The sequence below is a fragment of the Bufo gargarizans genome, chromosome 8 (assembly GCF_014858855.1).
Source record: "Bufo gargarizans isolate SCDJY-AF-19 chromosome 8, ASM1485885v1, whole genome shotgun sequence".
NCBI classification, from domain to species: domain Eukaryota; kingdom Metazoa; phylum Chordata; class Amphibia; order Anura; family Bufonidae; genus Bufo; species Bufo gargarizans.
This window is the reverse complement of record NC_058087.1, coordinates 93,885,598-93,905,267: the sequence shown is the minus strand read 5'-3', so window position 1 is coordinate 93,905,267 and position 19,670 is coordinate 93,885,598. Positions and strand designations below refer to the sequence as shown.

The 19,670-nt window shown below is 39.8% G+C and overlaps 1 protein-coding gene across 8 annotated transcripts in view; it reads right to left on the bottom strand.

The window, feature by feature from the left end:
* Nucleotides 1-19,670, bottom strand: part of PIKFYVE (phosphoinositide kinase, FYVE-type zinc finger containing) — a 341,373-nt gene that overhangs the window by 25,318 nt on the left and 296,385 nt on the right. For 7 of the 8 annotated variants that reach the window (XM_044303222.1, XM_044303224.1, XM_044303223.1 and 4 more), the window contains one exon: nucleotides 9,565-9,729. The exons of the other annotated variant lie outside the window; for it this stretch is intronic. In XM_044303222.1, coding sequence (XP_044159157.1) covers nucleotides 9,565-9,729 — 165 coding nt within the window. The remainder of the gene's footprint in view (nucleotides 1-9,564; nucleotides 9,730-19,670) is intronic. 8 annotated transcript variants of the gene reach the window in all.

The following is a 19,670-nucleotide window of genomic DNA, read 5'->3' as shown; positions in this document are numbered from 1 at the left end:
TTTGCCTTATGGCACGGTGCTCCATCGTGCTGGAAAATGCATTGTTCTTCACCAAACTGTTGTTGGATTGTTGGAAGAAGTTGCTGTTGGAGGGTGTTTTGGTACCATTCTTTATTCATGGCTGTGTTTTTGGGCAAAATTGTGAGTGAGTCCACTCCCTTGGACGAGAAGCAACCCCACACATGAATGGTCTCAGGATGCTTTACTGTTGGCATGACAAAGACTGATGGTAGCGCTCACCTTTTCTTCTCCGGACAAGCCTTTTTCCTGATACCCCAATCAATTGGAAAGAGGCTTCATCGGAGAATATGACTTTGCCCCAGTCCTCAACAGTCTATTCACCATATTTCCTGCAGACGATCAATCTGTCCCTGATGGGTTTTTTTGGAGAGAAGTGGCTTCTTTGCTGCCCTTCTTGACACCAGGCCACCTTCCAAAAGTCTTCGCCTCACTGTGTGTGCAGTTGCGCTCACACCTGCCTGCTGCCATTCCTGAGAAAGCTCTGCACTGGTGGCACTCCGATCCCGCAGCTGAATCCTCTTTAGGAGACTATCCTGGCGCTTGCTGGACTTTCTTGGACGCCCTGAAGCCTTCTTAACAAGAAATGAACCTCTTTCCTTAGTAGCCACAATATCCTTGCCTGTGAAGCCATTTTTATGCAACACAATGATGGCTGCACGCGTTTCTTTGCAGGTCACAATGGTTAACAATGGAAGAACAATGATTTCAAGCATCACCCTCCTTTTAACAGGTCAAGTCTGCCATTTTAACCCAATCAGCCTGACATAATGATCTCCAGCCTTGTGCTCGTCAACATTCTCACCTGAGTTAACAAGACGATTACTGAAATGATCTCAGCAGGTCCTTTAATGATAGCAATGAAATGCAGTGGAAAGTTTTTTTTGAGATTAAGTTAATTTTCATGGCAAAGAAGGACTATGCAATTCATCTGATCACTCTTCATAACATTCTGGAGTATATGCAAATTGCTATTATAAAAACTTGAGCAGCAACTTTTCCAATTTCCAATATTTATGTAATTCTCAAAACTTTTGGCCACGACTGTAGATTCAGCACTTCACCTCCACTTAAAGGGGTTCTCCGGGAATTAAGAAAATGAAAATACATTTCATTAGTTATAATGGCTCATTTTGTCTAGGGAGCAATCAGGAGAAATAAAATGTCTGCTGTCCTATTAGTACACACAAAACCTGTCCTGATCACAGAGCAGGGCAAGTTACTTCACAGCACTGAGGTAAAGAGCTGCCTCATCTTCCTCTATGCTCTGCTTGTCAGGGATTGTGATCTTGAATAGTGTTGATCACGAATATTCGAATTGCAAATTTTTATTGCGAATATCGGCACTTAGAGAATTTGCAAATATTTAGACTATAGTGATATATATTCATAATTTCGAATATTCAAGATTTTTTTTAATCAGTACACATGATCCCGTTCGTTATGCGAATTTTCATAATGAGAATCATTGAGATCGTGAAAACTCAATCTGATGGTATATTCTAACCCTCAGGCATTCCCATGGTGACGGGGACTCTTGTCGGGGGAGGAGTATGCCAAAGTGGAACAACTGTACAAATAAAAAAATTAAAAAGACAAATATTCTAGAAAATAAATATATTCGTTTTTTAGAATATTCGGAATATTCAAAAACAAGAATATATACCAATATAGCGAATATATAAAAAAAATAATAATATAGAACAATTTAGCTAATATAGTGCTATAATCTTCTTTGTCTAATGGTTGTAATTTTTTTCTCATCTGAAATTCTGATTGGAAAAAAATGTCAACTATTAACTCTTTAAGGACACAGCCTTATTTCACCTTAAAGGGTAACTGTCACATTTAGACCCTAATTTCAATTTTCATATATGTAGTTACTAATAACATGATATTCCAGAATCAGTTACTATTAGACTGACTTACCCCATATTTAATAAGATTCAGCCCATAGCAACCAGTCTGCATAAAACTGCAATTTCACTATTCAGTTAAGATGGCCGCTACTGCCCTCCCCCTGAGGCTAAACTCACCTGCCCTCACTACCCACAATGCATTGAGCTCCTCACATGCACTAGCCAGTAACAATAGCCCCCCCCCCCCCCAAAGTGTCAGTAACCAGAGCCCTCCTCCTAAAGGGTTAATCTCCTGCAGCACAAAGGGGTCCTCTTACCACATGTTGCTTTCATTTATACACTGAGCAGATGGCAGATCTCCCTTCCCTGGTCTGCGCTGCTCCAACTCTGCATTCTCCAGCTCTGCTGAGTGAGGAAGCGTCTGCCATGCGCAGGGACAGGGAGAAGTGCACACAGCCCCAGGCAGGTTATCAGCTGCTGGGGCGGACCTGGCTTTAATCAATTACTTACAGTCCCTGGCTGTCAGTAATGTGACCTTGCACGCTGCGTGCTCAGTCTATCAACAGATAGACGGACCATGCCTAGCAACCCTATTTTAAGCACAGGTAAAAATAGGCAGTACAGGGAACAACAATTTGGAATTAAGGGGTAATTGAATACAAAATTCCAACTAAATCAATTAACATGAATATAATGGGGTTAAAACAGTATATATCTAAGTTCCAGCAGAAAAATAACCCCTAAAATCACAATTTTAATGATATGCGTTAAAAAAGATCCACTATAGATCCTGTATCCAAAAAAGAAGAAAATTACTGTGACTGATATATTACATCCAGAGTCTTGATAATACACCTGGGGTGTGGGAGTAAATTATCCCTAGATCCTGAAGGCCTACCAGGGGGAGCGCTTACCGAGAAGAGGCCTTCAGGATTGTAAGTCTCCAAGACTCTTCCGCAGTGAGACGACAGGACCACTGTCTGGTTGGGGTGTATACCTTCTAACCGATGTGGAACACACCTTCATTTGGCATCCAGGATTTGGACTAAGGCACCATAGCCACACAGGATATATTTAGTCTGTGACTGGTTGGGAATGGTGCCACACTTTATGTGGACTGGTCTTAGCATGGCACCCCCTGTATTAACCATATATAGAGCGATGAAATGAATTGAACGACTATGTAACCTGGCTGTGAGCCAGTATATATCATGTTACATTAGCAATGTATACCTTTTTTGTGTCTTTGTTATCATACCTCCTGATGATCCCACAGCACTGTCTAGGGGGAAACGCGTCGAGGTAATCCAGGTGTTTAACTATATGGTCAACCCTGACTATCTGTATTTTTGTGCTTGTACTTTGTCTCTTTGCATCCAGTTAATAGATGTACCATTGATACCTTATTATCCTCACCTCATACCTGGGGGAATCCAGAATATTTCCTTTTTTCATCCTTTCAGGGACAAGGGATAATACTCTAGGAACGTGGACAGGGGGCCTCCACCATCAGGAGCCTTCCCTGGGCTGAGGTTTTAGGATAGGGGCGGATCTAGTTATAATTTACTCCCACACCCCAGGTGTATTATCAAGACTCTGGATGTAATATATCAGTCACATACCTTGCATGTAATTTTCTTCTTTTTTGGATAGAGGATCTATAGTGGATCTTTTTTAACCCATATCATTAAAATTGTGATTTTAGGGGTTATTTTCTGCTGGAACTTAGTAATTGAATACACAGTGAAAAGTTGAAATAGGGCCACCAAGGTGATATTAATCACCACAATCCAATACTCCCCCAAAAAATAATACGACAGTTATCCTTTAAGGACCAGGAAATTTTTTGAAAATCTGACCAGTGTCACTTTAAGTGGTGATAACTTTAAAACGCTTTGACTTATCCAGGCCATTCTGAGGCTGTTTTTTCGTCACATTTTGTACTTCATGACACTGGTAAAATGGAGTAAAAAATCATTTTTATTTATAAAAAAAATACAGAATTTGCCATAAATTTTGAAAAATTTGCAAATTTCTAAGTTTCAATTTCTCTACTTCTATAATACATAGTAATACCTACAAAAATAGTTATTACTTTACATTCCCCCTATGTCTACTTCATATTAGGATCATTTTAAGTAAATCTTGGAATTTCTCAGAAATTTTCAAAAACCAACTTTTTAAGCACCAGTTCAGGTCTGAAGTCACTTTGTGAGGCTTACATAATAGAAACCATCCAAAAATGACTCCATTCTAGAAACTACACCCCTCAAGGTATTCAAAACTGATTTTTACAAATGTTGTTAACCCTTTAGGTGTTCCACAAGAATTAATGGAAAATAGAGATACAATTTCAAAATTTCACTTTTTTGGCAGATTTTCAATTTTAATATTTTTTTTCCCAGTTACAAAGCAAGGGTTAACAGCAAAACAAAACTCAATATTTATGGCCCCGATTCTGTAGTTTACAAAAACACCCCATACAGTTTTTGGAAGGCAGATTTTGCTGGACTGTTTTTTTTTTTTTTTTTACACACCATGTCCCATTTGAAGCCCCCTGATGCACCCCTAGAGTAGAAAATGCATAAAAGTGACCCCATCTAAGAAACTACACCCCTCAAGGTATTCAAAACTGATTTTACAAACCTTATTAACCCTTTAGGTGTTCCACAAGAGTTATTGGCAAATGGAGATGAAGTTTCTGAATTTTAATTTTTGGGGAAATTTTCCATTTTAATCCATTTTTTCCAGTTACAAAGCAAGGGTTAACAGCCAAACAAAATGCAATATTTATGGCCATGATTCTGTAGTTTACATTAACACCCCATATGTGGTTGTAAACTGCTGTACGGGCACACGGCAGGGCACAGAAGGAAAGGAATGCCATACGGTTTTTGGAAGGCAGATTTTGCTGGACTGGTTTTTTGACACCATGTCCGATTTGAAGCCCCCCCCCCCCCCGATGCACCCCTAAAGTAGAAACTCCATAAAAGTGACCCCATTTTAGAAACTACAGGAGAAATTTTGTTGGTACTAGTTTAGGGTACATATGCTCTATATTACACTTTTTGTGAGGCAAGGTAACAAGAAATAGCTGTTTTGGCACAGTTTTTATATTTACAACAGTCATCCGACAGGTTAGATCATGTGGTATTTTTATAGAGCAGGTTGTCACAGACGCTGCGATACCTAATATGAATACTATTTTTTTATTTATGTAAGTTTTACACAAGGATTTCATTTTTGAAACAAAACAAAATCATTTTTTAGTGTCTCCATAGTCTGAGAACCATAGTTTTTTTCAGTTTTTGGGCGATTATCTTAGGTAGGGTCTCATTTTTTGCGGGATGAGATGCCGGTTCGATTGCCACTATTTTGGGGTGCATATGACTTTTTGATCGCTTGCTATTACACTTTTTGTGGTGTAAGATGACAAAAAAATGGCTTTTTTTTTACACCGTTTTTATATGTCTTTTTTAGTGTTCACCTCAGGGGTTAGGTCATGTGATATTTTTATAGAGCAGGTTATTACGGAGTATATCTAATATGTATACCTTATTTTATTTATGCAAGTATTACAGAAAAAAAAATCATGTTTTAGTGGCTCTATATTCTGAGCCATAGTTTTTTAATTTTTTGGGCGATTGTCTTAGGTAGGGGCTAATTTTTTGCAGGATGAGGTGACGGTTAGATTGGTACCATTTTGGTGGAGATACGCCTTTTTGATCGCTTACTGTTGTACTTTGTGTGATGTAAGGTGACAAAAAAATTGTTTATTTAGGACAGTTTTTATTTTTTACTGTGTGGTTTTAGGTGATATTTTTATAGAGCGATGCGGACGCGCGATACCTATATGTCTATTTTTTCCAATTTTTTTAACTTTATTTGGGGAAAATGAAGTTTTTGTTTATTTTTACTTTTTCTTTTACTTTCTTTTTGTCCTACTTTGGGACTTCAACTTTTGGGGGTCTAATCCCTTTTACAATGCATTCCAATACTTCTGTATTGGAATGCATTGGCTGTATGAGTAATACTGTGTGTATTAATCATACAGCTTCCTGCCGGTGAGATCCAGGGGGCTGGATCTCACAGGCTCGTCACCGGAAGGCATTGTGCTGCATTCCATGCCATCGGGTCCCCCCTACAGCTGCATGGGGACCCGATGGCACCACCACCCGCTGAATAAGGTAAAACCGCAAACCGCAGGTCTGAATTGACCTGCGGTTTGCGGCGATAGCCGACATGGGGGGCACCTTCGAATTTAGCCATGGTGCCCGCCCGCGGTGATCGGAAATACATAGGACATACCCGTACATGTCCTTAAGGACCGGGAAATCAGGGCGTACCGGTACGCCCTATGTCCTAAACAGGTTAAAAAGAAAACCATTACAGCACTATATTAGCTAAATTGTTCTACATTCTTTTTTTTTATATTCGCTATATATTCTTGTTTTTTAATATTACAAATATTCAAAAAAAACTAATATATTCATTTTCTAGAATATTTTTTTATTATTTTTTTAAATTTGTACAGTTCTTCCACTTTGGCATACTCTTCCCCGACAAGTGTCCCCGTCACCATGGGAATGCCTGGGAGTTAGAATATACCATCGGATCTGAGTTTTCATTACCTCATTTAGTCTCATTACGAAAATTTGCAATCAACACTACTCCTAACGAATATTCAAATTTACAAATATTCTATGAATATTCTACGAATATTTCACGAAATATTCACAAAATGACCCCTGCCGCTCATCACTAATCTTGAATACAGATAAGATCTTCAGCTGAATCTCTGTGGGAATGGAGCTTATGAGGAGACATTAAGTACAGAGAGGACGGACAGGACAGACTGTGGTAATGTGGAGCTGTGGTAATGGAGACTGCACACAAGTGCTGCTGTTCACTAGCTACAAGTAAAGACATAGGGGGTGATATATCATCTTCCTGGCTGAGGAAATAAGTCACAAACCACATGTTTGCGACTTTTTAAACAACACTTGCACCAAATTTTGTTCAAAAGGTCCTTTCTGCGCCGCCCTTGCCACCTTTTACAAAGTGGGTGTGGTGAGGTTGGGGAGTGGGCAGGGACAGTGAGTTTGCTGCAATTATCTTCATTTGCTTCTGTTTTCAGGGGCAAAGGAAGACAGAAATCTATGGTAGCTCAGGGCTGTCGCAGATTTCACTCTGGAGCACATAAAATGTAAAACGCTGGTCTTTGCAATATCTCCCCCTTACTTCCTAAATTCCCCACAGATTACAGCTGCTAGCCCCAAAAGTGAGACACTTAGAGAAATCTGCCAAGAAAAGTGGCATTAGGACTATCACATTTATAAATGTGTTATCCGACAAAAGGCACAAACTGGTGTGAAAATGTCACAATTGTTGTAAAATGTTGCAATTTCCAGCAAAATGTTACAAATCTACACCACGTCTCATTTATTATGCTTTCTGCATGACATTTGCTAAATTTGGTCTTAACTTTCACCACTTTCATCTCCAGCTCTAAAAGTTAGTTATGAAGCAAATTGCACCAAAATTGATAAACCTCCTCCTTTGTGTTCAGGTTATTGTCGAGGACTAATTTAACAGGTAGGTATTGTTTTATTTTACTCACTTACATATCGCTGACATATTCCACAGCGCTTTACAGACATTATCACTATCCCCCTTTCCCCAATGGGGATCACAATCTCAAAATTCCCGATCAGTATGTCCTTGGAGTGTGGCAGGAAACTGGAGTACCCAGAGGAAACTCGCACAAACACAGGGAGAACATACCAAACTCCATGCAGAGGTTGACCTTGATTAGATTCAAACCTAGGACCCCAACGCTGCAAGGCACCAGTGCTAACCATTGAGCCTCCATAATGTCAAAAATTCAAACCAGTTAACCAGTTTAAAATATTCTCCTCACCAGCAGTGGGCTTTGGTGCTGGTGGGGTGGCTGCTAACATGCCCTGATGACCCAGTGCTCTAGCCTTATAAATGGCATGCCCAGTTAATGAAATTTCACTCTTAATACCAGCAGTTACCCTACCATCAAGATAAAAAGAAGCAGACAAAATGCAGTACAATACAGAAGCATATTGGGGCAAAGAGCTATACTCTAATGTAGACACATGGTAAGACATGATAGGAGAAATAAACAATACAGGTTGTGAAGCTGTAAATGGGAAAGCTAGACTTATGGAGGCATGGGTTCGATCGAGGGAACAACTGAAAGATTTTCTTTTTTTCTAAGTCACAGTGAAAAGACATTTGTCTCAGTAAATTGTAAGGCAGACTGCACATGTTAAGCAATCTGCTTACTCGAAGCTTGGAAAGTGCTTCGCATTAGATTCATGAATATGAATGAGATGGGAATCTCTAACATTTTCCTGCTATTTGCCTTTTGATAAAATGTTGCCTTAAGCGCTCGGTTTGATCCAATTAATAAGCATCACAAGCACCTAATTAAGCGTGTGAAATGGCCATAAAAATATATTCCAACCAAAGCTCACACAATGGTGGCCATTAAAAGTATTCTAATGAATTAAAATGATTTTAGAGGAAGTAAAGGATGGATTGGTGCACTGCAATCAGGAGCTAGACCCACATAGCCTCTACTGGCTTATAGCTCTTCACTTATGATTTTTGTAGACAGAAATCAATAATTGCAATTATAATTACAGATGACTGTCGTATTAAAGGGGTTTTCCAAGCTCCAGATATTAATGACCTATCCTCAGGATAGGTAGTCAGTATCTGATGGGTGAGGTTCCGACATCCCACACCCCACTGATCAGCTGTTCCCCACAGCATCTGATGCTGGAACTAGTACTTTGAATGGAATAGAAAGCACAGCTCTGTTCAAAGTTTAGTGGTTGTGCTACATTACTGCAGCAACTCAGCATGGCCACTACACTTTGAAAGGAGCTGTGCTTCCTGTGCCATTCAAATTGCTAGATCTAGTGCCAGAGCCTGCAAGGAACAGCTGATTGGTGGGGGTGCGGGTGTTGGACTTTATCCTGAATATGAGTAATCAATAACAGGAGACTGGAAAACCCCTTTAAAGTGGCCATACATATTAGATGGATGTTGGCTGAACCAGCTGATGTAGTGTATGGCAGTGTCCTGACTTTCCAGGAGAGGAAAACAGAGGTCATTAAAAGCTACTTCAGCACATTATCCTATGCGGTCATGTGGAGAACATAGGTTTACAGTCTGTTAAATGTTTCATGACCAAAAAGGTTAACAACCAATTTTTGGATTATCCTACAATACAGTCTACAGCAGTGATGGCCAACCTGCGGCCCTCCAGTTGTTGTGAAACTACAACTCCCACCATGCCCTGCTGTGGGAGTTGTAGTTTTACAACAGCTGGAGATCCTCAGGTTGGCCATCCCTTGTCTACAGCCAAGTTCATCTCAAGCACATTTGAGTGTTGCAGTATCCTTGCGTATTGACTGGGTTGATAACCTACTTCGAGCACCTCATCCAGAGTACTGGCATAAATTACAATGTAAGACTTGAAAGATTTGGAATGTTACCTAGAAGAAGATGGTTCTGGATAGCCCCATTATTTCTTTTTTTAAGTTAGATTTCATAAAGTAACATTGTACAGACATTACAGAACCTTAAGAGCGATGCCTGGTTTATCTTTTAGGTATAGTTTGCAGCACAATGAACATTTTACTAGTACCTTGATTTTCAGCTCCTTGGTTATCTGTACCTTCCCTCCCCATCTGCCCAACTTGATAATAAGCACTGTCGGCACCTCGTAAGGTTTCCTTTCTCGGTGCTGATAAGTCTGGACTCTTCCCACCTGTCCCACGAAAAAAAGACAAGACCCCTGAAGTCTTTTTACCTGAAACAGAAGTGAAAATATTTCTATATTTCTGATATTGTATAGTACTTTAGACAATACCACAAGATATTGACCCTTGCTTCATCACTGGCCTGTGAGCCTATAAAAGAGGCTAATACTTCCTGTAAAAGATAACACCTTTAGAAGCAGGATCATAACATGGACAACAGATACCACCACCACGGTTGTTGTGCATTTTCCTAAGTGTACAATGTATCTGATGATACTATATTCAATATAGATGATCATTGCCTTTAACAGCATGTGATCAGCATGAACCTGAAAAAAAAACAACGATGGGTTCATGGCAAGTTCAATGTGTTAAAAGTGAATGTATAGAGAACATTATACTTTTTATTATTGTTTAGAGACATGGATTTATCTGTACTGGTTTCTCTAAACATGTCTGGCTGAGGAACAATGGGTGTTTCATGGCTGAGCCATGATCTGATAAGGAAAGATATCCATAAAACACATCTGGTGTGGAGTAGATGTCTATTCATATATTCACACACACATATATATATATATATATATATATATATATTCCTGTGTGCATTTATTTAGCGTTTGAACTTGTATTCATATATACTATGCAATATTGATGTATTATAACAAAATATTGTTAATGTATATTTTATACTGTGTGTATCTCACTGAGTGGATATATAATCTTAGGGGATGTAGAGCGTTTAAGTTGAATTTTCCTAAATAGGATCCATTCAGAGGAGCTGATGTTATTTCAAACATCATTACTTAATAGCGGAGACAATTTGGGTACACAAACCAAGAGAAAAGTTAAAAGATTTTGTTCTCTTATCTGACCATAAATAAGATGGTATGTTAACTGTCAAGATGGATCCATGATGTCTGGAAAAGTGATTCTAAAGTGTCAAAGAAGAGTCCCTCCTAATTGATTTAAGTTGGGAGAGGTCAAAGTTTAAGTTGTTTAATGAAGCCATATATATGTGTTAATTCTTAAAATATTTAAAAATTTCATATATGATACAACAGTGCCATCAAGTGGTAGATGGGCAGAAGTTTCTAAGGAATGCCAATTAAGTTACATCATCCCCATGATTAACATACGTCACACCCACCTTATCTAATTGGAAATCCCTAATCCAAGAGGGGATGGGCATAGATAAGGATTAGAATATCTGATCCAGTTTTGGAGATCAGGGAAACATCATGTCACGCGTCAGGAACGTACCACAGGACGACAAAGATCACAGATCTTCACCACTTCCAGTCCTAAGAAAAAGCTCCCTACACCCTAAGGAATTCTTCCAGGGACACACCCGAAACTCGTAAAAAGAAACTGACAGATCAAAATCTTGGAAAACTGTCTCCCTTCTAAAAGCTCTTTATCCCAAAGCCAGGGGTAATGTATAATTTATTTCATTTGCAGTAATTATAAATCCCTCCAATCGGCATATAGTTGAGACCCCATTATTAGTGGGTCAATAGTGTTAAAACAGTAATTTTATGGAAAATTTTAATGAACGTGCACATCATTAGAATTCCTGTAATATTTCTATCAGAGTGGGATCTCTGATCGGATTTTATTACCCGTAGTTAGGCCAATGGGCGTATTTATAAGGTGTCTTTTACTGCCATATTCTTTGATTGAGCATAAGGGACTTTCCACAGATTCATTTCTATAGTTTTTTTCGTTGCATTATAGTGTCCTGATAACCAGTACACTAATCGGTAATAATTTGATTTGAAAAAAAGAGTAGCATTGTATTGTACTTGGTGTAGTAAATTAAGTGAGCCTGGCGTAAACGGTGGAGCACCATCTTGTGGTCAATTTTGATATTGTCCTTGTATAAATTTTTATGCCATTTTTACTGTATTTATTTGTAATAAATTATATTTTATATAATTAATTGCACCCTGTTTCATTATCTGCACAAATTGACTTTAGATCTCATCAATAAAAGAACTGGCATTTATATGTCCACCAATGAAATTTTTCATTTTTCATATTTCGTAAAAATATGAAATCATAATTTTTAGAATTTCATATCTTATATGAAATAAATATGTGACACTGTGCATATTGATTTCTGCACCGTAGGATACTTTCACACTAGCGTTAATTTTTTTCCGGTATTTAGATCCTTCATAGGGTCTCAATTACAGAAAAAAACACTTCCGTTTTGTCCCCATTCATTGTCAATGGGGACAAAACGTAACTGAACAGAACGTAATGCTCCAAAATGCATTCCGTTCCGTTCTCATACCAGAGAGCAAACCGCAGCATGCTGTGGTTTGCTTTTCGTCCTGAGATGCGGAGCAAAACGGATCCGTCATAACCCACAATGCAAGTCAATGGGGACATATCAGTTTTCTCTGACACAATCTGACAGAATAGAATCCGTCCTCCATTGACTGTCAGTGGAGTTTATGACGGATCTGTCTTGGGTATGTTAAAGATAATACAACCAGATCTGTTCATAACGGATGCAGATGGTTGTATTATCCGTAACGGAAAGGTTTTTGCTGAACCCTGCCGGATTCAGCAAAAACGCTAGTGTGAAAGTATCCTTAACCCTTTCATGACCAAGGGTCATTGATGCCCCAATGTCCAGGTCAAAATTTACAAATCTGACATGCGTCACTTTATGTGGTAATAGCTTTGGAACACTTTTACTTATCCACGCCATTCTGAGATTGTTTTCTCGTGACACATTGTACTTCATGATAGTCATATATTTGAGTCAATATATTTCACCTTTATTTATGAAAAAATCCCAAATTTACCAAAAATTAGGAAAAAGTCACAATTTTCCAAATTTCCATTTCTCTGCGTCTAAAACAGAAAGTGATACCTAATAAAATATTTATTACTTAACATTCCCCATATGTCTACTTTATGTTGGCATCATTTTGGAAATGTCATTTTATTTTTTTAGGACGTTAGAAGGCTTAGAAGTTTAGAAGCAATTCTTACAATTTTTAAGAAAATTTCCAAAACCCACTTTTTAAGGACCAGTTCAGGTCTGAAGTTTCTTTGTGGGGCTTACATAGTGGAAACCTCCATAAATGACCCCATTATAGAAACTACACCCCTCAAGTTACTCAAAACTGATTTTTACAAACTTTGTTAACCCTTTAGGCGTTCCACAAGAATTAAAGGAAAATGGAGATGAAATTTTAAAATTTAACTTTTTTGGCAGATTTTCCATTTTATATATTTTTTTTCTTTAACACATTGAGGGTTAACAGCCAAACAAAACTCAATATTTATTACCCTGATTCCGCGGTTTACAGAAACACCCCACATGTGGTCGTAAACTGCTGTACGGGCACACGGCAGGGCGCAGAAGGAAAGGAATGCCATACGGTTTTTGGAAGGCAGATTGTGCTGGATTGGTTTTCTGAACGCCATATGTTTTTTATTTTTTTGCCGATAGTCTTGTGCAGGGGCTCGTTTTTTGCAGAAAGTGTTGAGGTTTTTATTGGTATCATTTTTGGGTACATAGGATTTTTTGATCATTCATTATTACACTTTATGGGGCAAGGTGACCCAAAAATTGGCTGTTTTGGAACAGTTTTCATTTATTTATTTTCACAGCGTTCATCTGAGGAGTTAGGTCATGTGATAGTTTTATAGAGAAGATCGTTACGGACGTGGCAATAATATGTATACTTTTTCTTATTTATTTAAGTTTTACACAATAATAGCATTTCTGAAACCAAAAAAATGATGTTTTAGTGTCTCTATAGTCTGAGAGCCATAGCTTTTTTATTTTCTGGGCGATTGTCTTAAATAGGGTATCATTTTTTGCGGGACGAAGTGATGGTTTGATTGATACTATTTTGGGGGTCATAAGCCTTTTTGATCGCTTGCTGTTGCACTTTTTGTGATGTAAGGTGACAAAAATAGCTTTTTTGGCACAGTTTTTTAAAAATTTATTTTTATGGTGTTTATCGGACGGGGGCCATCATGTGATATATTTATAGAGACGGTCGTTACGGACGCGGTGACACCTAATATGTGTATTTTATTTTATTTTTTCATTTTTTTATAGGAAAAGGCAATGTCTTTTTTTTTTTTACATTTTTATTTATTTATTGATTTATTTTTACTTTTATTATTTTCACTTTTTTTTTATCAGTTCCCTCTTGGATCTTGAAGATCCAGTGGGGCTGATAGTTGTACTATACTTTGCAATGCTCTTGCATTGCAAAGTATAATACTTCCAGACTGCCTGTAGGTGGCAGCACTGGACGCCTTTGCCATGGCAACCGGACGCTTTTGCAAAGCGTCCGGTTGCCATGGCAACCATCGGGCGCTGCAATCACAGCGCTGCAGCCCCGATGGTGGAGAGGGGGAGCCCCTTCCCTCTGTTAACCCGATGGATGCCGCAACCGCAGCATCTATGGGGTTACAGGAGAGTGTCAGCATAGAGCTGACACTCTCTGCTGATGGCGGCGGCTCAGGAATGGAGCCGCCGCCATCGCACACAGAATGGGGAATCGGGGGCCGCGCTGGGGGGGGGGGGCGCCGGCGGCCAGAAAATTAATGCAGGAGGCGGGGAGGGGGCGGACCGCATCAGGGCAGGAAGGAGATCAGCGCAGCTGCGCAGGAGGCACAGATCTCCGTGGCACAGGTCAGCGGGGCACAGATGGGGGGGACCACAGAGGGGCACACCAAAGGCTTGGAGGATCGGGGGGCACGAGGACACCTTACCGATTTCAGGCTCTGATCTGCAGAGCGCAGATCAGAGCCTGAAACCGGCATTTTAACGCTGCCGCGATCCGATTGGTTAGTCTGCACAGACTAACCAATCGGATCGATTGCCGGCAAGGGGCCACTCTGATTGGTCCCTTGCCGGCATTACTGCACTGTATGCTGTCCGTGACAGCATACAGGGCAGGGGCAGAAGCTTTAATCCAAGCGCTTTGCAGCGCTTGGATTAAAGAGCTGCCAGAACGTATATATACGTGGTAGCTGCACGGGGTATGTGCAGCTATCACGTATATATACAGATTGCAGACGTGAAAGGGTTAATCACACATTTTCTTGCTTACTTATACATTTTATTTCTCACAAAGAGGCACTTAAGAAGGGGACGGATAAGGAGCGGACCGGCGCGCTATTTAAAAGCGACCATGTCCGGCGCTCAAATTGCTGCTGCCACACACGGAAGGCCATGTTATGGACTGCCATACGCAGGACCTGTACTGAAGTTCTACGGCTGACCTACACTTTGGAACTTATTGGACAGTTAAGTAGTTTTGTTTAGGCGATTGATCACCGCTTTATATTGATCATAATATCATTAATTTCCACCTGATGACATCACTTGGTATATTGGTCCCCTGATGATTTGGCGCAAGCCAAGGAAAAGCGTTGGGACGTTTTTGTTACAGCTGTTTATATTTTCCTCCTTTCCCCTTCTTATATACCTTGATGAAGCTGGGCAATCACTGTCGTGTCTGGAGTAGGGAAAGATAGGGACATTGAGTGAGAGGGGTTTGATGCTATTTTTGGAGGGAGATATAGGGTTATAGACCCAGTACCTTGTCTCTCTGATACCTCTTTTCTAATCTAATACACCCCGATGCTCTCTAGTTATATCCTTGTTACATATAGTATATTGTGTCACAGTCGGCATTCTCCCAGGTATACCTGGTTGACTGTAGGTTACATTCTGTGTGGGAAGGCAGATTCTTCTTTACTTTATTTGATACTTTTAAATTTGGGCTCATATTTTTAGCCATTTATACATTAAATGTTAAGTTGTAAAGTTGGTTACCTACCCCATGTAAATTGTTCACTTAAGAAGGTTATACACATAAGATTATGATCGTCCAAAAGTGGACAAAACAAAAATTAAAAATTAAAAAAACTGAATTGTTTCTCGTTCACCAGGTTTAAGTTCACTACTTAAATGTCACATACTTAAAATGTCACCAAACATCACCTTTTCCTGAATAAGCACAAGCCTCAATCTAAAATGGAAACTTGAAAGATGGCTGAAAGAGGAGGAGCTTGTGGCCTACACTGGGAGGTGTGGAGTAACTTAAGATGGTAACACAGTTTGTAAGTCTGAAAAAAAGACATCCATCTGTAACGGATCTCCTGGCACCCTGACCGGGTACCTCCGTCGATAGATGCTCCAAGCACTCCACTTGACACCGTACGCACTGCACACCCCCACGAACCGCCGAAGCTTGGTTGAGGTCTCATAGACTCCTACCCACACTGGACCTACGACAAGGCTCCAGGCTCCAGTGGGTAAACCTCTCCTAAATCCCGAGAGCAGGAACAGCTCTTACAAGAGCTAGAAGTTATGCCAGGGGAGTATAGCAAATCTTCAGCGTATAGCAATCCCCCAGTGTCGATCAGTTACCCAAACACCAGTCTCAACATGGTAAAGGGTAAAAACAGGAACTCTTTATTTGAAAACACAAGCATTGATTTATACACATCTTCCATCATGGTTACCACCCACAGGGTTTTGTAAAAACAGCCAATAACCACGTACAATACACTCAGACACTCCCACACAAAATCCTCCCCTCTGCCTGTGATGCAATTACCTCACACTGGGTTGATGCAATCATCACAGGCAGGAGAATACACAATAGTCTTTTCTGTCCTGGAGACAACTGAGACGTAATTCAATTATCTCTCAGGACAAAGGGACATCACCAATACACACAGAGAGACAATGGAACAAACCTCACTACTCAACGTATACAATGTCCCACCCTTTACAATACACAGACATTTAACATCCCAAAATGGCACGAATTAGACCAGGGGTTCAAGTTAGTACAAGTCCTTTGTGAACAAAAGAGGCCTGGCTGATGAGAGGGCCCGTAATCCAGGGGCAGGAGGCGGACAAACAGCCCCCTGCAAAACACTGTGGCGAAGTGGCTTTCGCCACACCATCCATCTAGTTCAGTCTATAATCCTGCAAAGGGGTGGGGTGGGGGGGGGGGCAATCAGAATAACTCTCTGGATCAACAACTCTTCTCCAGAATAGAGATGGACCTACACCTTAAGCCCCAATCTAAACACATACGTTTGTGCACACTATCACTCATACCCACAACAGCCAACATTATCACAAATTAACATGAAAAAATAATCCGCAACAAACATAAGCTTAACTCTACCTTCTCATTAACTACATCCCACTAACAGAAACCTCACAACTGCAAAGCGTTAAAATCATCCGTAAAAACAAATGTGTATATATATATATATATATATATATATATATATATATATATATATATATACAGACGTGGACAAAATTGTTGGTACCCTTTGGTCAATGAAAGAAAAAGTCACAATGGTCACAGAAATAACTTTAATCTGACAAAAGTAATAATAAATTAAAATTCTATAAATGTTAACCAATGAAAGTCAGACATTGTTTTTCAACCATGCTTCAACAGAATTATGTAAAAAAATAAACTCATGAAACAGGCATGGACAAAAATGATGGTACCCCTAACTTAATATTTTGTTGCGCAACCTTTTGAGGCAATCACTGCAATCAAACGCTTCCTGTAACTGTCAATGAGACATCTGCACCTCTCAGCAGGTATTTTGGCCCACTCCTCATGAGCAAACTGCTCCAGTTGTGTCCGGTTTGAAGGGTGCCTTTTCCAGACTGCATGTTTCAGCTCCTTCCAAAGATGCTCAATAGGATTGAGGTCAGGGCTCATAGAAGGCCACTTTAGAATAGTCCAATTTTTTCCTCTTAGCCATTCTTGGGTGTTTTTAGCGGTGTGTTTTGGGTCATTGTCCTGTTGCAAGACCCATGACCTGCGACTGAGACCAAGCTTTCTGACACTGGCTAGTACATTTCTCTCTAGAATTCCTTGATAGTCTTGAGATTTCATTGTACCCTGCACAGATTCAAGACACCCTGTGCCAGACGCAGCAAAGCAGCCCCAGAACATAACAGAGCCTCCTCCATGTTTCACAGTAGGGACAGTGTTCTTTTCTTGATATGCTTCATTTTTTCGTCTGTGAACATACAGCTGATGTGCCTTGGCAAAAACTTCGATTTTTGTCTCATCTGTCCACAGGACATTCTCCCAGAAGCTTTGTGGCTTGTCAACATGTAGTTTGGCATATTCCAGTCTTGCTTTTTTATGATTCGTTTTCAACAATGGTGTCCTCCTTGGTCGTCTCCCATGTAGTCCACTTTGGCTCAAACAACGACGGATGGTGCGATCTGACACTGATGTTCCTTGAGCATGAAGTTCACCTTGAATCTCTTTAGAAGTCTTTCTAGGCTCTTTTGTTACCATTCGGATTATCCGTCTCTTAGATTTGTCATCAATTTTCCTCCTGCGGCCACGTCCAGGGAGGTTGGCTACAGTCCCATGGATCTTAAACTTATGAATAATATGTGCAACTGTACTCACAGGAACATCTAGTTGCTTGGAGATGGTCTTATAGCCTTTACCTTTAACATGCTTGTCTATAATTTTCTTTCTGATCTCTTGAGACAGCTCTTTCCTTTGCTTCCTCTGGTCCATGTCGAGTGTGGTACACACCATATCACCAAACAACACAGTGATTACCTGGAGCCATATATATAGGCCCAATGGCTGATTACAAGGTTGTAGACACCTGTGATGCTAATTAGTGGACACACCTTGAATTAACATGTCCCTTTGGTCACATTATGTTCTGTGTTTTCTAGGGGTACCATCATTTTTGTCCATGCCTGTTTCATGAGTTTATTTTTTTACATAATTCTGTTGAAGCATGGTTGAAAAACAATGTCTGACTTTCATTGGTTAACATTTATAGAATTTTAATTTATTATTACTTTTGTCAGATTAAAGTTATTTCTGTGACCATTGTGACTTTTTCTTTCATTGACCAAAGGGTACCAACAATTTTGTCCACGTCTGTATATATATATATATATATACACACACAGTTGCAAGAAAAAGTATGAACCCTTTGGGATGATATGGATTTCTGCACAAATTGGTCATAAAATGTGATCTGATCTTCATCCAAGTCACAACAATAGACAATCACAGTCTGCTTAAACTAATAACACACAAAGAATTTAATGTTACCATGTTTTTATTGAACACACCATGTAAACATTCACAGTGCAGGTGTAAAAAGTATGTGAACCCTTGTATTTAATAACTGGTTGAACCTTCTTTGGCAGCAATAACTTCAACCAAACGTTTCCTGTAGTTGCAGATCAGACATGCACACCGGTCCGGGTAGTAATTATTGACCATTCCTCTTTACAGAACTGTTTCAGTTCTGCAATATTCTTGGGATGTCTGATGTGAATCGCTTTCTTGAGGTCATGCCACAGAATCTCAATCGGGTTAAGGTCAGGACTCTGACTGGGCCACTCCAGAAGGTGTATTTTCTTCTGTTTAAGCCATTCTGTTGTTGATTTACTTCTATGCTTTGGGTCATTTTCCTGTTGCAAGACCCATCTTCTGCTTCAGCTTGTTGACAGATGGCCTTAAGTTCTCCTGCAAAATATCTTGATAAACTTGGGAATTCCTTTTTACTTCGATGGTAGCAATCCGTCCAGGCCCTGATGCAGCAAAGCAGACCCAAACCATGATGCCCCCACCACCATACTTCACAGTTGGGATAAGGTTTTGATGTTGGTGTGCTGTGCCTCTTTTTCTCCACACATAGTGTTGTGTTTCTTTCAAACAACTCATCTTTGGTTTCATCTGTCTAAAGAATATTTTGCCAGTACTGCTGTGGAACATCCAGACACTCTTGTGCAAACTGTAAACATGAAGCAATGTTTTTTTGGACAGCAGTGGCTTGCTCTGTGGTATCCTCCCATGAAATCAATTCTTGTCAAGTGTTTTACATATCGTAGATTTGCTAACAGGGATGTTACATATCCCAAAGACTTTTGTAAGTCTTTAGCTGACAGTCTAGGATTCTTCTTCACCTCATT